A 22,370-nucleotide genomic window follows, 5' to 3' on the forward strand; every position below is an offset into this window, starting at 1 on the left:
ATGTTTGGTTTGGAGGCCCGAGGACTCAGGTGAGTTTCGGATAGGCCATGGGATGTTTTGGACTTTGGAAAATCTGGTTTTCTACAGATTCTGGTGTCTGGCATATCCTTCTTCGCGTTCGCGAAGGTCCTCTCGCGAACGCGAAGAGTAAACTGGGCAGCTGAGGATTTTTTCTTCACGATCGCGAAGGCTTGGTCGTGAACGTGAAGCGATGGGGGCGTTACTCTTCGCGAATGCGTCAAGTCCATCGCGAACGTGTAGTGTTAGGCACTGGGGAGGGGGAGTCAGCCTTTTCTTCATTGCGAACGCGAGCAATGTCTCGTGAACGCGAAGGCCAGGGAAGGGTAGCCTATACAAACGCGAGCACTTCCTCGCGAACGCGAAGTCTTGGAAGCCCATACACTTCGCGAACGTGACAGTGCTCTCACAAACGCGATGAACACTGTCGCCCAGCACTTAACAGAACCCAAAAACGGGCTTTTAGCCAAAAACTCATTTTTCTCAAAAACCAAATGGTGAGAGGCAATTCTTCAAGAGTCATTCCTTCTCCAAATTGTTGGTAAGTGATTCTAAACCATTTTCTTTCAATTACCCATTACATTTTTTGATTTTTCAACCTAAAATCTAGAGTTTTCATGGTAGAATTAGAGGTTAGGGTAGAAAATAGGGATTTCGGGAATTTGGGGATTTAGACCTCAATTTGAGGTCGGATTCCAAAACTAATTACATATTCGGGCTCGGGGGTGAATGGGTAAAAAGATTTTGGTTCGAACCTCGGGTTTTGACTAAGCGAGTTCGGGGTCGATTTTTTTGACTTTTTGGAGGAAAAATTGGGAAATTTAATTTATGCAATATAATTGATTCCTTTAGCAATATTTGATATTATTAAGTCATTTTTGAATAGATACGAGTGGTTTGGAGGTGAATTCCAAAGGAAAAGCTGTGATTGAGAATAAAGTGGCCTTCGGAGCGAGGTAAGTGTTGTGTCTAACCCTAACTTGAGGGAATTAGGAACCTTAGATTATTTGTTAAGTGAAATTCATGTGGGCGGCATATATGTGAGGTGAAGAGTACATATGTGCCGCCAATTTACCGATTTTTTCATGTTTCTTCCGTTTTCTTATATTGTCTCTTCCTATGCCTAATTGCTACATGTTTATATTAGTGTTGTTAAATTGATCGTCATTATCATGTTTACGGATTTTCTATTGGTAATCGAATATTTATTTAAAAGTTGAGATTTATATTGTGGAACCAAATGTTGACGTAAGGTTTGTACTTGTTATTCTATCTTCGTGTTGTTATTTATGCATTGCATTATGGTAAGGGAGAGTGTTAATGCACGAAGGGTGATGTCGTTCCTTGATATGAGAGTTAATGCACGAAGGGTGATGCCGTGCCATGTTGTGAGTGTTAATGCACGAAGGGTGATGCCTTGCCACATTGTGAGTGTAAAAGCACTAAGGGTGATGCCGTGCGATATTGTGAGTGTTAATGCACGAAGAGTGATGCCATGCCATGATATGAGAGTAAAAGCACGAAGGGTGATGACGTGCCATTTATATTAATTTGATGGTGAGATTGAGAGTAAAAGTACGAAGGGTGATGCCATGCATTTTTCTTTACTATATTCACTATTCCTGTTGATTCATGGTATATTGACTGCTCCGATGATCATTCTGTCGTAGTTCTTTATCTTGTATTCCCCTCAGTATGTCTCCCCTCCCAACATTTCCTGTTTAGTTCTTCATTCCTGTTATTTGCGAATATACTGTTAAATTGTACAGGTTGATTGTTGGTGCCTTGCCTTAGCCTCGTCACTACTTCGTCGTGGTTAGGCTCGACACTTACCAGTATATGGGGTCGGTTATACTGATGCTGCACTCTGCACTTTCTGTGTAGATTTTGATACAGGCTCAGGTTGATCGAGATTTGCTATTGGTCCGTTGTCCGGAGACTCAAGGTAGATCTGTCGGCGTTCACAAACCTTGAAGTCCCCGTCTATATTTTATGTTCTACTATTTTCTTTCATTCAGACAGTTGTATTTCTTCAGACTATTACTTGTAGTAAATTCTAGAATGTTCGTGAATAGTGACTCCAGATCCGGGTGGTAGTAATTAATATCGTTTTATGATATTCCGCACTTATTATATTTTATTTGGGTTAATTATTGATATTTACTGAATCGAAATAAGGAAATGGTTTAATGACTCTCTAACGTTGGTTTGCCTGGCAAGTGAAATGTTAGGCGCCATCACGATCCCGTCGGGGGAAAATTTCGGGTCGTGACAGTGTCACCTCCAAACAATTCACATAATACGTATAATCAGGGTTCATACCCTCAGCTCCAAGATTAGAGATGTTACTTACCTCGAACAAGCCAAATCCAATATCGAGCAAGCTGTACAATACTCCGGAAATTCCATTCCGTGCGTATCAACCTCCATATGCCTTCCTATCTCTTCAATTCAAGCCAAATGATTCGTATCTATTCAAACAACATGCAAATTAATCACAATTTACTCTAATGCTAACAATTTAACAATTAACAAAATTTCCCAATTTCGCTCGAAAAATTGACAGTGGGGCCCACGTCTCAGAATCTGACGAAACACACAAAATCCGATAACCCATTAAATTACGAGTCCAACCATATAAAAATTATCGAATTCCGACATCGGAATGACATTCAAATCTTCATTTTACATTTTTGGAAGATTTTATAAAAATCTAATTTTTCTTCCATAAATTTACGGATTCATGATGTAAATGAATATGGAATCATAAAATATAATCAATATAGGATAAGGAACACTTACCCCAATGTTTACCCGTAAAGATCGCCCAAAAATCGCCTAAACTGAGCTCCCCAACTCTATTTTTGTCAAAAATGGTAGAAAACCTCCGTTTATAGGGCCTCAGCTGTTTCGGGCGCCACATGTGGCGTGGGGCGCTGCCTGTGGCACTGTTTCCAGTACCTTTAAACATCCCAGCACCAGGACTAACGCCCCACGCTACCCTGGGCATTGACAGCGATGGAAAATCATCTCCAACAAGGAAATGGACATAACTCTCTCATACGATGTCCGATTTCGACGATTATTTTTGCTATGGCTCCGTAATTTCAATATGGATCTAATGCTTCAATCATAACTGAGATCGGAGTTCATTTTCTTAATGTGATACCAAGTATTCCTGAAGAATCGACGTCGAACATTTTAGGAATATCCAACTTAAATTCCGTTAACCATCCGAAATCCACCCGAGGCCCTCAGGACCTCAATCAAATATACCAACAAGTCCTAAAACATTATAAGAACTTAATCGATGCCTTAAATCATATCAAATAATACTAAATCCACGAATTATACCCCAATTCAAGCTTAATGAACTTTAAATCTTTCAACTTTCAAACCTCGCGCCAAAACATATCAAATCAATCCGGAATGAAATTAAATTTTCCGTACAAGTCATAAATGACATAACAAAGCTATTCCAATTTTCAGAATATGATTCCGACCTCAATATCAGAAAGTCAACTCCCCGGTCAAACTTTCAAACTTTAAATTTTCTATTTTCGCCATTTCAAGCCAAATTTAAATATGGACTTCCAAATAATTATCCGGACACACACCTAAGTCCAAAATTACCATACTGAGTTATTGGAACCATCAAAACTCTATTTCGGAGTCGTTTGCACAAAAGTCAAACTCCAATCAACCTTTTTTGTTTTTCATTTAAGCATTCAGCATGAAATTCATTCTTTCGAATTAATCGCGAAATACCTAAAAATTAAAACCGACGATTCACACACGTCATAATTCATCATATGAACCTATTCAAGACTTCAAATAGTAGAAAGGAGAGTAATTACTCAAAACGACAAGTCGACTCATTACAGTAGCAAACAATGGCAATTAGTAGGGAAAATTCTCTCAACAAAGTTAGGCAAAATATTTATCTCAAACAAGCCGTATCCAATGCCGAGCAAGCTAAACAATACTTCAAAAATTTTATTCCGCACGTATCAACCTCCAAACACCTTCCTATCTTCTCAATTCCAAGTCAAACAAACTGAAACTAATCAATAAACGTGCAAATTAATCAAAATACACTCCAATACTTACAATTTAATAATTTATAAAAATTTCCAACTTCGCTTGAAAAGTCAACCAAACGTCAACAATGGGGCCCACAGCTTGAAATCCGACAAAAATTATAAAATCCGAACTCCCATTCTACCACGAGTCCAACCATACCAAAATTAATCAAATCCGACTACAACTCGGCCTTCAAATCCTCAATTAAAATGTATGAAAATTTCTACCATTTTTAACCCAAACACACTAATTTATTGATAAAAATAATAATAGATTCATATAATTTAACCAAAATCGAGTTAGAATACCCACAAGGTGGAAGAAATACCAATAACAATAACAATAAAGTGGAAAATACAAAGGTAGCAATAACGAACAAGACAATATATATATGGACAACGGTAAAAGACTAGGTGGAAGGCAGAGAAATCATGACAACAATTAGGAAAGAAGAATATAAATTTCACTAACTAGCATGGTAGAAGGCATAAATTCAAATATAACAAAGAAGAAGAAAATCATAATATTTGCAAGTTAAACAGAAAGAAGGCATGGATAGCACAACAACAATTGGGGTAGAGGACACAGACAAAACCACTATAAGTCACATAGAAAATATAGGTGCACAATAACAGCTCAAGATAAAGGCATGAATGTATATACAACGAAAAGATATCACAATATATTGTATGTCTCTCATCCTCGCCTGCACGAAAACACCCTTCGTGCCATGAACATATATAATATAAAACATGATAATGTAACTGAAATGATACGGCATCACCCTTTGTGCTTTTACTCTCATCCTCACATGATAATGTGCATGATGGCATAATAATATAATTGAAATGGCACGACATCACCCTTCGTGCTTTACACTCTTTCTCACATAATAATACATATGAAGTGGCACGGCATCACCCTTCGTGCTTTTACTCTCATCCTCACATGATAATGTAAATGAAATGGAACGGTATTATCCTTCGTGCATAATAATATATATGAATGGCACGGTATCACCCTTCATGTTTTTACTCTTTTTCTCACATGATAATGTAAATGAAATGGCACGGTATTATCCTTCGTGCATAATAATATATATGAATGGCACGATATCACCATTCATGCTTTTACTCCCATCCTCACATGATAATGTAAATAAAATGGCACGGTATTATCCTTCGTGCATAATAATATATATAAATGGCACGATATCACCCTTCATGCTTTTACTCTCATCCTCACATGATAATATAAATGAAATGGCACGGTATTATCCTTCGTGCATAATAATATATCTGAATGGCACGGCATCACCCTTGGTGTTTTACACTCTTCCTTACCAAGTACATGTATATCATTAACAAGCAAGGTAGGAAGCATAAATTATATCAAGGAGAGTGTTTAAGCTAATGTCCAATTGAGCATCAATCACGGCTTTCAAGCCAATAACAATTCAATAAACCGCAAGTACTTTATTATTCAAGTATTTTAACAAGTCTCAAAAATGATCTTCAACTAAAGTATAAAATTCAAAATCTCAAGAATAACGGTCGTAGCGATGTATTTGTGATTAAGTATAATAACGACCGGATTTAGCACATCAATAATTTCATAAAAAGTCTATTAATATTTTAATCAAATTATAATAATCCAAATCATGATTTCTAGCATTTAATTTCGTATCCATAGAAATCTAGAAGTCAAAAAAGACATGAAACAAGAATATCACATAATTCTACAAAACACAATTAATCGTATAATTTATCCCCGAACATGTTTAGTCCTAGCACATGCATATATGCTCGTCACCTCATATATGTATCACCCCCGTATGTAGCAAACAATGGAAATTAGTAGGAACAATTCCTTCAATAAAGTTAGTCAAAACAAGCCGTATCCAATGCCGAGCAAGCTAAACAATACTCCGAAAATTCTATTCCGCGTGTATCGACCTCCGAACGCTTTCCTATCTTCTCAATTCCAAGCCAAACGATCCGAAACTAGTCAAACAATATGCAAATTAATCAAAATATACTTCAGTGCTTACAATTTAAGAATTTATAAGAATTCTCAACTCCACTCGAAAAGTCAACCAAATGTCAACGGTGGGGCTCACATCTCGGAATCCGACAAAAATTATAAAATCCGAACCCTCATTCTACCACGAGTCCAACCATACCAAAATTACTCAAATACGACAACAACTCGTCCTTCAAATACTTAATTAAAGTCTATGAAATTTTCTACCATTTTTAACCCAAAACACTAATTTGTTGATTGCTTCAATCAGAACTCCATAGCTCGAAATGTGTTAAAAATAGCCCAGAAAAATAACAATCTTTCCCGACACAGAAATGGGCATAACTCTCCCATACGATGTCGGAATTTGACGATTCATTTTTATATGGCTCCATAATTTCAATAAGGATGTAATGTTTCAATCAAAATTGAATTTGGAGCTCATTTGCCTAATGTGGTACCACTTGTGCTTGAACAAACGACGCCGAAACCTATCAAATAAATTGTGATTAATCTCAAATTTTGTGCACAAGTCATAAATGACATAAAAAAGCTACTCAACACTTCAAATAGTTAAACGGAAGTGTAACTGCTCAAAACGAACGGTCGAGTCATTACATATATATTGAACAAGACATTTTAATTTCAGTACAAGCACTTGAAGTACAGTACAAAGCTTGCGATATTCTTTATTTAAAGTTCTTTCCATTACATATTTGGAAAGAACACACACTCAAAACATTATGATGGTATAATTATGTATCTCGTGAAATTAACCGAGCTGGACGCAAACTGACTCGGACACCATTTAGGCATAGACGGCAGGATTGGCAAGAAGGTAGTCTTCAACAGCCTTGAAAAGTTCCATGGCTTTATCTTTGCCTTCATTGTGTTCTTCTTCCTTAAATACATAATCACCCTTTGTGTGGTACTCAGTCGATGTCTTGCAAATACAACCTCCGTTTGCAGAAGTTTCGAATTTGACATCATAGGTAATGGATTCCAATTTGTCTCCTAGAACATCTCCTTCGATTAGTGAATATTTGGTTACCAAGTTCTTGTCGTCAATCACATGAAGCTTGTGCTTCAAATACTTTATTGGACCATCTGTCATTTCACAAAATAAAGCAAATTTAGTTTGGACATAACAATTGTGAAATTCCAGAAAAAAGTGTAAAAAGGTTTCAAGTGATAATACAACAACCCAGTGAAATTTCACAAGTGAGGTATGTGGAGGGTAGTATGTACGCAGACCTTATCATTATCCCGGAGGAGTAAAGAGACTATTTCCGATAGACCCTCGGCTCATGAAGACTAAGTGGAAATTAAAAATGTAATTTTTGAAACAACTAAAATGATTCTTCCCATAGTTTCCAAGTATCTAAATTTAAATTTTAAAGAATAAATTAATCTAGTTCGATTTAGCCCCTTAACTTAGTCGGATAATAAAAATTGCCAAATAAACAGAGACGGTTGAAAAAACAGTACCCTTTAAAGCAGAGTGCTGAATTCCCCCTTCGTCATCATTATCATCCATTGAGAGTTTGCCTGTAGAAGAAAGCCTAATTCCTATTTAATAGAAAATACCCACAAAATATAAAGACATAAAGATTGTATTTCAAGTGATAATAGTATTTAAAAATTAGAATTGTGTTTGGATATAAATACAATTTACAGATATTTTTGAATTTTTATGAGTGAGTTGGAGTAAAAATTTTGAAAACAGTTTTTTTGAGTTTTTTCAAAATTTCAAAATTCAACTTTAAGTGAAATTGAAATTTTCATGGTCAAACAATATTCCGAAAAAAGTATTAAAAAAAATCCAAAAAGGTGAAAAACTTCTTATGGAAAAATGGGCCCTTATTTTCTTGACAAATCTAAGAACAAGCTTTTGCCCAAAAAAAAAAAAAGAATGCTTAATTATTAGTATTTCTTTGAAAATTTCATAGTCTTTCTGAGAGGATTTAAGTAATTTTCTAAAAGAGAGAAAGAATTGCACCAAAAGAACTTAATTAGCCGAACAAGTCAAACCAGTGTAAATTTCCTATGTTTCGCCATTCAAAAATGTATATAATGCACATTTTTGTAGGAAACAAAAATCTTTTTAGCTCTCGTCGTCGTCGTCCTCCTCCTCCTCCTTCTCCTTCTCCTCCTTCTTATTCTTTTTTCTTTTTAAGGTTTTACCAATTTTACTTCCTATATTTAGTTAACAGTTTATCTATTTAATTATTGTAATAAGGCAACTATTCTAATTTAAAATTTTACTTTAATTCCGGAACCATGCATGTTAGGCATAAAAATACACTGTAATGACCCAACCGGTCATTTTAACTTATAAAATACCGTTTCCTAAAATAAAACTTTTCGTAGGTGCTTGTAATGATTTATGACTTGCGGGGATGGTTGGTTCGGGATTTGGAAGTGTTTGAGGTGAAACGGGAATACTTGGTTCCTTAAGTTGGCCTTAAAGTGCTAAGTTTGACTTCAGTCAACATTTTGAGAAAACGACCCCGTAATAGAATTTTGATGATTTCAACAGCTCTGTATGGTGATTTTGGACTTAGGAGCGTGTTCGAAATTTTATTTGGAAGTCTGTAGTTAAATTAGGCTTGAAATGGCTAAAAACAAGAATTTAAGTTTGGAAGTTTGATCGATGAGTTGACTTTTTGATATCGGAGTCGGAATCCAGTTCCGAAAATTTTTATAGCTCCGTTATGTAATTTATGACTTGTGTGTAAAATTTGAGGTCAATCGGAGTTGATTTGATAGGTTCCGACATCGAATGTAGAAGTTGAAAACTCTTAGTTTCATTAATCTTGAATTGGGGTATGATTCATGGTTTTAGCGTTGTTTGATGTGATTTAGAGATTCGACTAAGTTCGATATGATATTTTAGGACTTGTTGGTATATTTGGTTGAGGTCCCGAGGGCCTCGGGTGAGTTTCGGATGGTTAACGGATCAAAAATTGGACTTAAAAAGCTGCTGCAATTTTCTCTTCTGTTGGACATTCTGGGATTGTGATCGAGCCCAGATATCAAGTCAGATATCGAGCCCACGATCGAGCCCTGAGTCGAAGCCAGGGACGAGGCTCAGTATCGAAGCCTCGATCGAAGGCTAGGCTCGAGTGCTTGATCGAAGGTAAGGCTCGAGGGCTAGGATCGAGACCCAAACTCGATGGCCTGATCGAAGGCCCAACCTCGATGCCCTGATCGAGGCAATGACCGAGGTCCCGACTCGAGCCTGAGATCCAAGTTGCGATCGAGGCCCAGTTCGAGGACCAGTTCCGAAGGCTGCTGGGCAGTTTTATAAAAAGAGGACATTCGTCCCATTTGCCCTTTTTGGCGAACTTGAGCTTGAGCAGAGGCGACTTTTGACAGATTTTCAAGGGAAAAATATTGGGGTAAGTGATTCTAACTCGGATTTGGTCTACATATACAAGTATATCATTGTTTTTCCCAATTTAATTAGTGTTTTGAGATTTGAGATTTGGAAAAGTTTAGAAATCTCATAGAAACGAAATTTTGAGATTTCGGTATCGATTCGGAGTCGGATTTGAGTGAAACTGGTATGGTTGGACTCGTAATTGAATGGGTTGTCAGATTTTATAACTTTCATCGGATTCCGAGATGTGGGCTCCGTGGAAAATTTTTTAATTAATTTCGGGATTTTTATTAAAAATGCAGTATTTCCTTATAGAATTTATTTGCTATAAGTTTTAATGATTGTATCGAATTATTTTGGTTAGATTCGAGCCAGACAGAGTTGGATAATCGTGGAAAAGGCAAAATTGTGGATTAAATTGGAGCAAGACGAGGCTAGTCTCTTGTCTAACCTTATGAGGGGGAAATTACCTCATAGGTGATTAAAATTAAATAATTGTTGCTAATTGTGGGGGGCTACGTATGCACGTGGTGACGAGAGTCCGTGCGTAGCTACTATTAATGCTAAAGTCCGGGTAGTTTAGGACTCAAATCATACCTTACTTGTGTAAATTGTATTTTTGATTTATTTATATTTATTGATATCTATATGAATATAGTGTGAATAGTTAGATAAAGATATTAAAGGATGGAAATCTCATAGGCTTGATTGTCTGTTCAATCTATTAATTGTTAAAAGAAATTGTTCTCCTCCCAAATTTATCTTATAAGAAATATACTCACCTTCCGGAGGCACATAAGAAAATCTCCTCCTTTCTTGTGGAGCGGGCCGAACGCCTCAGCAGGATAGATGCATCTATGGATCGCGCCGCACGTCCCTCGGCAGTGTACACGATACTCTGGATCGGGCCGTACGTCCTCGGCAGAAATTGTGCTTAATAATAATAATTACACGATACTTTAATAATTTATTTCAGCTTGAGAAGCTAATTAATTATTTGGAAAATTCTTGGAATTTAATGAATTATTATTCTTGCTTGTTTATGGAATTAATTGTTACTCATGTAAATGAGATTTAATTGATAAATTAGAATTTATTTGAATTGAAGGAATTTAATTACTATATTGAGAATTGTTACATTTGAAGGATTTGATTATTTTCGCTGATTAAATAAATTATTTGTAAATTCTGTAAATCATACTGATTTAAATTTCCTAGTTTTATTTCAATTATTATTGACCCATAGTGAGTGTCAAAGTCAGCCATCTCGTCTCTACCACTTCGAGATTAGGCTTGATACTTACAGGGTATACGTTGTTTACGTACTCATACTACACTTGCTGTACTTTCTGTGCAGGATCTGAGACATGTACTAGTGGAGGACCTATCATCACATACCCACGTCATCCCGAGACATAGTGGTGAGCTGCCTTTCTGAGCCGTTCTGCAGCTACCAATATCTCTTCTTATATTTATATTCTGTCTATTTTATTTCAGACAGTATTTGGAGTTTTGTATAATCTACTAGATGCTCATGCACTTGTGACATCGGGTCTTGGCACACACATTGGTAGAAGTTGGTATTTTATTATTTTTTTGGAATAAAAGTTTAACCAATGTACGATTGACTTATTAGTTGGCTTGCCTAGCTGTAGTGTTGGGCGCCATCATGACCTATAGGTGAAATTGGGTCGTGAAAATATGGTATCAGAGCACTAGGTTCACGTAGGTCTCACAAGTTATGAGCAGACCTAATAGAGTCTTGCGGATCGGTACGGAGACGTCTATCCTTATCTTCGAGAGGCTATATGGTGTTAGGAAACTATCTTTCTTAATATTCGTTCGTGCAATTGATGTAGTACTAAATATCCTTCTCTTATCCTCTCACAGATGGTGAGAACATGCTCTAATGAGATTCCAGACCAGGGAAGAGCTACTCCCCCAGTTGCTAGAGGACGAGGCAGAGGCCGGGGGAGGGCTCCAGGCCGTGGTAGAGGGCGAGGACGTCCCAGGACTGTTCCAGTTATGCCGCCAGTGGATCCAGCAGAGAATCCCATTATTGAGGAGCAGGGTGAGGTGCCTCTGGCAGAGCCAGCTCCAGTGGACTTCACATCTGCACCGGGATTTCAGGATGTCATGGGTCGTATGCTGTGATTCATGGACAATATGACTCAAGCCGATTTATTTTCGGCAGACCCAGCCACATCTCAGGCGGGCGGGGGAGCACAGACCCCTACCGTGCAGGATCATGGATAGGAAGCTGTTGTATATCAGACCCAGGGTGCACTACCCGTGGGTGGAGTCAGGCCAGTGGCAGCAGCTACACCTGAGCCCAGGCCAGCTGTAGCCGCCGATCCTCAGAAACTATTGGACAGATGGACTAGACTACATCCTCCTGTCTTCGGGGGTGAGGGACATGAGGATCCACAGGATTTCATTGATCGTTGTAAGGATAGACTATACAACATGAGGATATTGGAATCCCATGGGGTTGATTTCGCTACTTTTCAGCTAGAGGGTAGAGCCCGTAGATGGTGGCAGTCTTATGGTCTTGGCAGACCAGCAGATTCTCCTCCCATGACTTGGGACAGGTTCACCCATATCTTCTTGGACAGGTATGTTCCACCCTCCCAGAGGGAAGAGTTGCGGTTTCAGTTTGAGCAGCTCCATCAGGGTCAGATGTCAGTGACTGATTATGAGGCGAGATTTTCTGAATTATCTCACCATGCACTAGTGATACTCCCTACTGAGGCAGAGAGAGTGCAAAGGTTTGTAGCCGGTTTACATACTGGTATTCAGGCCACTAAGGCTCAGTATCGAAGCCTCGATCGAAGGTAAGGCTCGAGTGCATGATCGAAGGTAAGGCTCGAGGGCTAGGATTGAGACCCAACCTCGATGCCCTGATCGAAGGCCCAACTTTGATGTTTTGATCGAGGCCATGACCGAGGTCCAGGCTCGAGCCTAAGATCGAAGCCGCGATCGAGGCCCAGTTCGAGGACCAGTTCCGAAGGCTGCTGGGCAATTTTATAAAAAGAGGACATTCGTCTCATTTGCCATTTTTGGCGAACTTGAGCTTGAGCAAAGGCGACTTTTGACAGATTTTCAAGGAAAAAATATTGGGGTAAGTGATTCTAACACGGATTTGGTCTACATATACAAGTGTATCATTATTTTTCACAATTTAATTAGTGTTTTGAGATTTGAGATTTGGAAAAATTTAGAAATCTCATAGAAACAAAATTTTGAGATTTCGGTATCGATTCGGAGTCGAATTTGAGTGAAACTGGTATGGTTGGACTCGTAATTGAATGGGTTGTCAGATTTCATAACTTTCGTCGGATTTCGAGATGTGGGCTCTGCGGGAAAATTTTTAATTAATTTCGGGATTTTTATTAAAAATGCAGTATTTCCTTATAGAATTTATTTGCTATAATTTTTAGTGATTGTATCAAATTATTTTGGCTAGATTCGAGCCAGACAGAGTTGGATAATCGTGGAAAAGGTAAAATTATGGATAAAATTGGAGCAAGACGAGGTAAGTCTCTTGTCTAACCTTGTGAGGGGGAAATTACCTCATAGGTGATTAAAATTAAATAATTGTTACTAATTGTGGGGGGCTACGTACGCACGTGGTGACGAGAGTCCGTGCGTAGCTACTATTAATGCTAATGTCCGGGTAGTTTAGGACTGAAAGCATGCCTTACTTGTATATATTGTATTCTTTGATTTATTTATATTTATTGATATCTATATGAATATCGTGTCAATTGTTAGATAAAGATATTAAAGGATAGAAATCTCATAGGCTTGATTGTCTGTTTAATCAATTAATTATTAAAAAAAATTATTCTCCTCCCAAATTTATCTTATAAGAAATATACTCACCTTCCAGAGGCACATAAGAAAATCTCCTCCTTTCTTGTGGAGCGGGCCGAACGCCTCGGCAGGATAGATACATCTATGGATCGCGCTGTACGTCCCTCGGCAGTGTACACGACACTCTAGATCGGGCCGTACGTCCTCGACAGAAATCGTGCTTAATTATAATAATTTATTTCATCTTGAGAAGCTAATTAATTATTTGGAAAATTCTTGGAATTTAATGAATTATTATTCTTGCTTGTTTATGGAATTAATTGTTACTCCTGTAAATGAGATTTAATTGATAAATTAGAATTTATTTGAATTGAAGGAATTTAATTAATATATTGAGAATTGTTACATTTGAAGAAATTTGATTATTTTCGCTGATTAAATAAATTATTTGTAAATTCTGTAAATCATGCTGATTTAAATATCCTAGTTTTATTTCAATTATTATTGACCCATAGTGAGTGTCAAAGTCGGCCATCTCGTCTCTACCACTTCAAGATTAGGCTTGATACTTACTGGGTATACGTTGTTTACGTACTCATACTACACTTGCTGTACTTTTTGTGCAGGATCTGAGATATGTACTAGTGGAGGACCTATCATCACATACCCACGTCATCCTGAGGCATAGTGGTGAGCTGCCTTTCTGAGTCGTTCTGCAGCTATCAGTGTCTCTTCTTATATTTATATTCTGTCTATTTTATTTCAGACAGTATTTGGAGTTTTGTATAATCTACTAGATGCTCATGTACTTGTGACATCGGGTCTTGGCACACATTGGTAGAAGTTAGTATTTTATTATTTTCTTGGAATAAAAGTTTAACCAATGTACGATTGACTTATTAGTTGGCTTGCCTAGCTATAGTGTTGGGCGCCATCACGACCTATAGGTGAAATTGGGTCGTGACATATACCAATACTCACACCCATTTGGGTGCAACTTTTTCACGAACCATGCGTAAACACATGATACTTTTTGCACTAGGCTATCATATATATAGCCAAACCGCTCTATAACATCCTCATCTGTTCCGGATATTTTTGGTTGTTATAGCGAAATGTTGTTATAGAGAATGTATATTATAACATATAGCATTGAAATTGGTTCTATAAGAAATTTGACTTTTATAGTGAATGACTGTTATATAGCGATAATGTTATAGAGAGATATGACTATATATGTTGAGGTTTTTGTTATTTAAGATGAAATAGTCTTAAAATGAGGTTGAATGGGAAATGGAGGAAAAAATAAAATTTTTGAGTAAAATTTTAAGTTTTCCCCTCTTAACAATGAGACATTGTTCCATATTGGAAGAGGAAAAGATTTTTAGTGGGTATATATATAATTGCTCTTCTTGTAGCTCTTGAAGAGTTAAGAAGAAAGCAAGCCTCGCGCCGTCGTCCTCGTCGTCGCTCGCTCTGCTCGGCTCGGCTTCGGCTTCGGCTTCGAATTTGGATTTGGATTTGGATTTGGATTTGGTCAAATGATCGATTGATTGATTAATTTTTTGGACCAAATTTAGTTGTTAATAGTAAATATTAACGTAAGATTATCCGCATTTGTAATGGATATGTTCCAATCCGTGTATTGACCACCAGCTGTAATAGCAGCCGCCTAATGCTCTTCCCACCATGGCCAAGTGCTTGCTCCATAAAAAAGCTAGTGCATGCTCCACCATGGAGGATGGAGGGTCGTTCATCTTCAAAGCTGACTGCTATAAATATGTACAGCAGCTGTTGAAGAAAGACACACCAAACTGATAACGCTCAACTTTGGCTATACATTGCACTCCTTCCTCTCAGCATTTCCATACGATTTTCTGAGTTTTTACTCCTTTGTTCTGCATTGTTTTAACTTCAAACAAAGCAACTGTAAGTGTGATTTGCTACTGAACTTTATGTTCGCTGAAACACTGGGGTTTGAAGTACCGCTATACCAGTGTGTGATTCGTTCTATCCTGAGAGGAAATAATCCATAACCTTGGGTATTAGGAGGGGATTAAATTCCTTAAGGAAACACTGTGAATTCAATGGGCTCGAATTAATTACTATTTCATTACGATAACTTATATTTCCCAGAATTATTATTTACAAATACAGCAATATTGGCGGGACTAACAATCTTAAGGAATTTAATATTTATTTCTGTATTTGTGTTATTCTTATTATTCTGCAAACTAAAACCTTTGTGGTTTTGTGTACTCCCGTTTTGGAGAGTAAAGCCTTCGTGGCGTTTTGTTGGAGATTAAAATCTACGTGATATTAAATGCAGTTTGAAAATATTTATTAAATATTTATTTGTGTCATTCTTTTACAGATAAAATGACGACTGAAAGCGAAAACCAAGTTGTTCCGACGGTGACTGCCAATGCATCGACAAGCCGAACACCGGCGTTGGCACCGGCAGAAAAACCCGGAAAATTTTCCGGGATTAATTTCAAGTGCTGGCAGCAGAAGATGTTCTTCTACTTAACTACATTATGTCTACAGAAGTTCATCAAGGAAGATGTTCCTGATCTGCCAGATAAAACTCCAGAGAATGAACGCTTTGTCGTGATTGAAGCGTGGAAGCATTCTGAACTTTTATGCAAGAATTATATTCTTAGCGGACTGGATGATAATCTGTATAATGTATACAGTGGCGTGGAGACGTCAAAAGAATTGTGGAATGCGCTTGAAAAGAAATATAAAACTGAAGATGCCGGGATGAAGAAATTCGTTGCCACAAAATTTTTGGACTACAAAATGGTAGATAGCAAGTCTGTTATTACCCAAGTCCAAGCAACTGATTATTCATGATCTACTTGCTGAAGGTCTTGTCATCAATGAAGCATTCCAAGTAGCAGCAATGATTGAGAAGTTGCCTCCATTGTGGAAGGACTTCAAAAATTATTTGAAACACAAACGAAAGGAAATGTCCCTTGAAGATCTCATTGTTCGGTTGAGAATCGAAGAGGACAATAAAGCTGCTGAAAGGAGAGGCCGTGGAAATTCAACAATAATGGGAGCAAATATTGTTGAAGATAACAAAAAGAGGAAGAAGGCTTCTGTTCCAAAATACAACCCAAGCAAGAAGCGGTTCAGTGGAAACTGCTACAACTGTGGGAAAATCGGACACAAATCTACGGAGTGTCGTACTCCGAAGAAAGACAAGAAAAGAGGTCAAGCAAACATGGTAGTAAAGCATGATGATATTGATAACTTGTGTGCCATGCTTTCTGAATGTAACTTGGTGGGAAATCCTAAACAGTGGTGGTTTGATTCTGGAGCCACTCGCCATGTTTGTGCAGTTAGAGAAGCTTTTGCTACTTATGCTCCTGCTGGACCCGGAGAGACAGTTTATATGGGAAATGTTTCAACAGTAAAAGTTGAAGGATATGGGAAGATATTTCTGAAAATGACTTCTGGCAAGGTCATGACTTTGAACAATGTCCTTCATGTTCCCGAAATGAGAAAGAATTTAGTCTTTACTGGACTTCTTGTTAAGCACGGTTTTAAGTGCATTTTTGTGTCCGACAAGGTTGTCATAAGTAAGAATGAAATATTTGTAGGAAAAGGTTACCTCACCGAGAGCCTTTTCAATCTGAATGTAATGGTTGTGGAAAACAATAATAATATTTCAGCTTCTTCTTACTTACTTGAGTCAAATGATTTATGGCATGTACGTTTGGGTCATGTCAATTATAAAACCTTGCGGAAAATGATTAACTTGGAAGTACTGCCTAAGTTTGAATGCGAAAAATCAAAATGTCAAACATGTGTGGAATCTAAGTATGTTAAACATCCTTATAAGTCAGTTGAAAGGAATTTAAATCCTTTAGACTTAATTCACACAGATATTTGTGACATGAAGTCAATACCATCTCGCGGTGGAAAGAAGTATTTCATAACTTTTATTGACGATGGTACTCGATATTGCTATGTTTACTTACTGAATAGTAAAGATGAAGCAATAGACGCATTCAGGCAATACAAAAATGAAGTTGAAACGCAACTTAACAAGAAAGTAAAAATGATAAGAAGTGATAGGGGTGGTGAATATGAATCTCCTTTTGAAGAAATATATTTAGAATATGGAATTATTCATCAAACAACAGCCCCTTACACGCCCCAATCTAATGGGATTGCGGAAAGAAAGAATCACACATTAAAGGAGATGATGAACGCGTTGTTGATAAGTTCTGGTTTGCCACAGAACTTGTGGGGAAGCCATTCTTACGGCTAATCGAATATTAAATCGAGTGCCCCATAGCAAAACACAATCCATTCCATATGAAAAATGGAAAGGAAGGAAGCCCAACTTGAATTATTTTAAAGTGTGAGGGTGTTTGGCAAAAGTGCAAGTTCCTAAACCCAAAAGGGTAAAGATAGGACCGAAAACCGTTGATTGTGTTTTCATAGGATATGCGACAACTAGTAAAGCATATCGATTTCTGGTTCATAAATCAGAAAATCCCGACATTCATAATAATACAGTTATAGAATCAGATAATGCTGAGCTCTTTAAAAATATATATCCGTATAAAAAGGAATGTGAGTCGTTTGGTGAAGGATCTAAACGACCTCGGGAAGAAACAAAAGAAAGTATATGTAATCAGGAGGATCCAAGACGTAGTAAACGTCAAAGAATGTCTACTTCATTTGGACCAGATTTTGTGACTTTCTTATTGGAGAATGAGCCTCAAACATTTAAAGAAGCTATGACTTCTTCCGAATCATTATTTTGGAAAGAGGCAGTCAATAGTGAAATAGAATCCATATTGAACAACCATACATGAGAATTGGTTGATCTTCCTCCTGGAAATAAACCTTTGGGTTCTAAAGGGATTTTTAAGAGAAAAATCAAAGATGATGGCACTATTGATAAATTCATGGCAAGACTCGTAGTCAAAGGGTATAGACAACGAGAAGGTCTAGACTACTTTGATACATACTCTCCAGTTACAAGAATTATGTCCATACAGATGTTAGTAGCATTAGCTGCACTGTATGGTCTTGAAATTCATCAAATGGATGTTAAGACGGCCTTCTTAAATGGAGAGTTGGAGGAAAAAATTTACATGGAACAACCTAAAGGGTTTGTGGTTCCAGGTAAAGAAAAGAAGGTATGTAGACTTGTTAAGTCTCTTTACGGACTAAAACAAGCACCCAAAAAATGGCATGCGAAATTTGACCAAACAATATTGTCAAATGGTTTTAAGATAAATGAATGTGATAAATGTGTGTACATTAAAAATGTTCCAAATCACATAGTCATTGTTTGCCTATATGTGGATGATATGCTGATAATGAGTAATGACATTGCCAACATAAATGCTACTAAGTGTATGCTCAATAGCAAGTTTGATATGAAAGACTTGGGAGTTGCTGATTTAATTCTAGAAATTAAGATCCATAAGATTCCTCAAGGTCTGGCATTGTCACAATCTCATTATATTAAGACAGTACTTGAAAAATTCAAGCACTTGAGCTTTAAAGTTGCAAAGACTCCAATTGACGTGAATCTTGCATTAGCAAAGAATAAAGGCCAAAGCATATCACAATTAGATTATGCTCGTGTGTTGGGATGCTTAATGTATATCATGAATTGTACACGACCATATATAGCTTGTGCTATAAGTAAACTGAGTCGATATACGAGCAATCCAGGCCAATCTCATTGGATGGCAATGAAACGAGCTTTGGGATATTTAGAACATACCCAGAACTTTGACTTGCACTACAGTAAATTCCCTGCGGTGATTGAGGGATACTGTGATGCAAATTGGATCACCGGTTCAACTGATTCTAAGTCCACGAGTGGATATGTATTCACTATTGGTGGAGGAGCGGTATCTTGAAAGTCGTCCAAACAAACATGTATTGCCCGCTCTACAACGGAGACTGAATTCATAGCCTTAGATAAAGCCGGTGAAGAAGTTGAATGGCTCCGGAATTTCTTGGAAGACATTCCATTTTGGCCCAAACCGTTGGCACCAATATGCATAAATTGTGATAGTCAAGCGGCAATTGGAAGGGCTGGGAGCGTTATGTATAACGGTAAATCTCGTCATATACGATGAAGACATAAAACCGTTAGGCAATTACTCTCTAGAGGAATTATCACGATTGACTATGTAAAGTCAAGTGATAATGTGTCAGATCCACTTACAAAAGGCCTAACTAGAGAGGTAGTTGAGAAATCATCAAGGGGAATGGGGCTATGGCCGAGAACAAGTCATTGTGGCGGTAACTCTACCTAGAAGACTGGAGATCCCAAGATCTAGGTTCAAGGAGATCAAACAAAGTCATTAATGACGGTTCAACATTGTCAAATAAAATTTTAGTCCGTTCTCGTGATGAGACAATGTTCAGTACCAAGGATAAAGCATTAAGGCTTTTTAATGATTTCTAAATTTGATACGGGGTATATCAAATAGTGTATCTACAGGATGACACGTTTAGGAATCACCTATGTAAGTGTGAAGTGTTAGCCGCTTCAAGGAGAACTTTGTAAGGCCAGTTCTCTACGCACTTATGAAACCAGGCGGTGTTCATGGCTGAAACGAACACAACAATGAGAACCAAAGACGGTTAAGGGTTGATTGTGTGACTTATGGTTGTCTAGGTATACACCAAAGATCGACGGTTCAAAGATATCAAATCTACCGATTGACCGAGTATATCCGACATAAGTTTACTACGGAAAGTTCAAAGGGAAACCTACTTATCCAGATGCGATTAATCCTTGCTTGTAAATCACACAGTTTTTCCATGCATACTTCCATGATATAGCCATTCCCCATTCATGTGGGGGATTGTTGAGGTTTTAATTTAAGATGTAATATTCTTAAAATGAGGGTGAATGGGAAATGGAGGGAAAATGAAATTTTGAGTAAAATTTTAAGTTTCCCCCTCTTAACAATGAGACATTGTCCCATATTGGAAGTGGAAGACATTTTTGGTGGGTATATATATAATTGCTCTTCTTGTAGCTCTTAAAGAGTTAAGAAGAAAGCAAGCCTCGCGCCGTCGTCGTCATCGTCGCTCGCTCTGCTCGGCTCGGCTTTGGCTTCGGCTTCGGCTTTGGATTTGGATTTTGATTTGGTCAAATGATCGATTGATTGATTAATTTTTTGGACCAAATTTATTTGTTAATAGTAAATATTAACGTAAGATTATCCGCATTTGTAACGGATATGTTTCAATCTGTATATTGACCACCAGCTGTAATAGCAGCCGCCTAATGCTATTCCCACCATGGCCAAGTGCTTGCTCCACAAACAAGCTAGTGCATGCTCCACCATGGAGGGTGGAGGGTCGTTCATCTTCAAAGCTGACTGCTATAAATATGTGCAGCAGCTGTTGAAGAAAGACACACCAAACTGAAAATGCTCAACTTTGGCTATACATTGTACTCCTTCCTCTCAGCATTTCCATATGATTTTCTGAGTTTCTACTCCTTTGTTCTGCATTGTTTTAACTTCAAACAAAGCAACTGTAAGTGTGATTTGCTACCGAACTTTGTGTTCGCTGAAACACTGGGGTTTGAAGTACCGCTACACCAGTGTGTGATTCGTTCTATCCTGGGAGGAAATAATCCATAACCTTGGGTACTAGGAGCGGAATAAATTCCTTAAGGAAATACTGTGAATTCAGTGGGCTCGAATTAATTACTGTTTCATTACGATAACTTATATTTCCCAGAATTATTATTTACAAATACAGCAATATTGGCGGGACTATATATATATATATATATATATGTAAAACTCACCTTCGACAAAGTTCATCCTCTTGATGCTTCCAACACCACCATCACCTTCAACAGTCTCAATGTTGTTAACAATTTGTGGCAACAACGTGGGAATAAGGTTGTCTACGTCAAGAACCAAAGCTTTGAATAACCTAGTTGGGGCAACTGTGGTTGATGCCTCATGAGTATAGGTAGTGACACCCATAATGTTAAGAGAAGCAAAAAATAAAAGAGGATAATTAAGATGAATTTGGAATAAGAAGTGAATAGAATGGTTTTTGATGTGTGGGATATAATGATGTTTTAGATGGTATTTATAGGAGATAAAAAAAAGAAGAGTGAACGAGTGTTTAGACTATTAGTCAATCAGCAACCTTAGTTTTATCTTAATTTCAACATTTCAACATTCAAAGGTGTCCCTTCTTGACATTTGTATCCATTTTTCTAGGTGTTATTTTCCTACATCCTCTTTAAAATTAATTCCGTTAGTTGTACCGTAAGAGAACTTCATGACATATGGCCTATGTAAGAGTGGATAATATTGAAAAGCCAATTCTTGGATTGGTGTATCACTCTATTGTATTGAATAAATAATTCTCTGCACAATGTAGTTGATATATACAAATTATCCTATGTACTATACCTATATGTGTCTTCCTACAAATTCTACTCCACTAACAATATTTGTCCTATTACAAAATAAATTATATACAAAGAAATAATTGATTACAGCTGTAGTGATTCTAGAATATTCTGTCCTCTTTTCCCTTTAGCAATCGAAGACCGGGAGCTTTTCTTCTCTTCGTCAACAACCTAACAATTAGGTTTTTGCTGACACATTAAAGCATCTTTTTATTTAAGCATCTAATATCCATTCAAAATTTACTGGCCGGATTAATTTCGATTTTTATTGTTGTGAGTCCATAAGAGGGAAACACTCCTTGCTAGAAGAAGATTGTCCGTTCTCACTATTCAAACCTGAAACCTTTGTTAAGAGGGGAGGATAAGGATATGGTTTCATTTCATATCTGCTGTTTTTTATTATGTATAAGTTAGACCCTTATGGGGCCATATATAGTTTGGCTTTACTTAGTCAAGATTTCATAAGACGGTGTTTGGCTTAGTTAAGATGTCGAAGTCTTGACTATGAGTGCAAGCCAAACCTCGTATTTTCTATGAAATATTTTAATGTGTCAACATCTAAGCCAAATATCGTCTTACGAATTTTTGACTAATTAAGTAAAGCAAATTGGTAAT

General features: G+C 37.3%; 1 protein-coding gene across 1 annotated transcript; it reads right to left on the minus strand.

Annotated features, from left to right (window-relative positions):
• Positions 1-6,716: 6,716 nt before the first annotated feature.
• LOC104094774 (pathogenesis-related protein STH-2-like) lies at positions 6,717-21,413 on the minus strand. The gene is made up of 3 exons (XM_070185831.1): positions 21,135-21,413; positions 7,612-7,692; positions 6,717-7,230 (listed from the first exon to the last, which is right to left on the minus strand). The coding sequence occupies exons 1-3, from the start codon at positions 21,316-21,318 to the stop codon at positions 6,932-6,934; spliced, it is 564 nt and encodes a 187-aa protein (XP_070041932.1). The 5' UTR covers positions 21,319-21,413; the 3' UTR covers positions 6,717-6,931.
• Between the last annotated feature and the right edge of the window lie 957 nt (positions 21,414-22,370).

This window comes from Nicotiana tomentosiformis, chromosome 9, assembly GCF_000390325.3.
Source record: "Nicotiana tomentosiformis chromosome 9, ASM39032v3, whole genome shotgun sequence".
Lineage (NCBI taxonomy): Eukaryota > Viridiplantae > Streptophyta > Magnoliopsida > Solanales > Solanaceae > Nicotiana > Nicotiana tomentosiformis.

Bases quoted from the DNA above. Each gene is read 5' to 3' on its own strand.
- LOC104094774 (XM_070185831.1), bottom strand. From the start codon at position 21,318: ATGGGTGTCACTACCTATACTCATGAGGCATCAACCACAGTTGCCCCA. The intron at 7,693-21,134 runs GTGAGTTTTACA...TCTATTAAATAG, and splicing joins GAGGATGAACTTTGTCGAAG to GAATTAGGCTTTCTTCTACA. The intron at 7,231-7,611 runs GTACTGTTTTTT...GTGAAATGACAG, and splicing joins TCAGCACTCTGCTTTAAAGG to ATGGTCCAATAAAGTATTTG.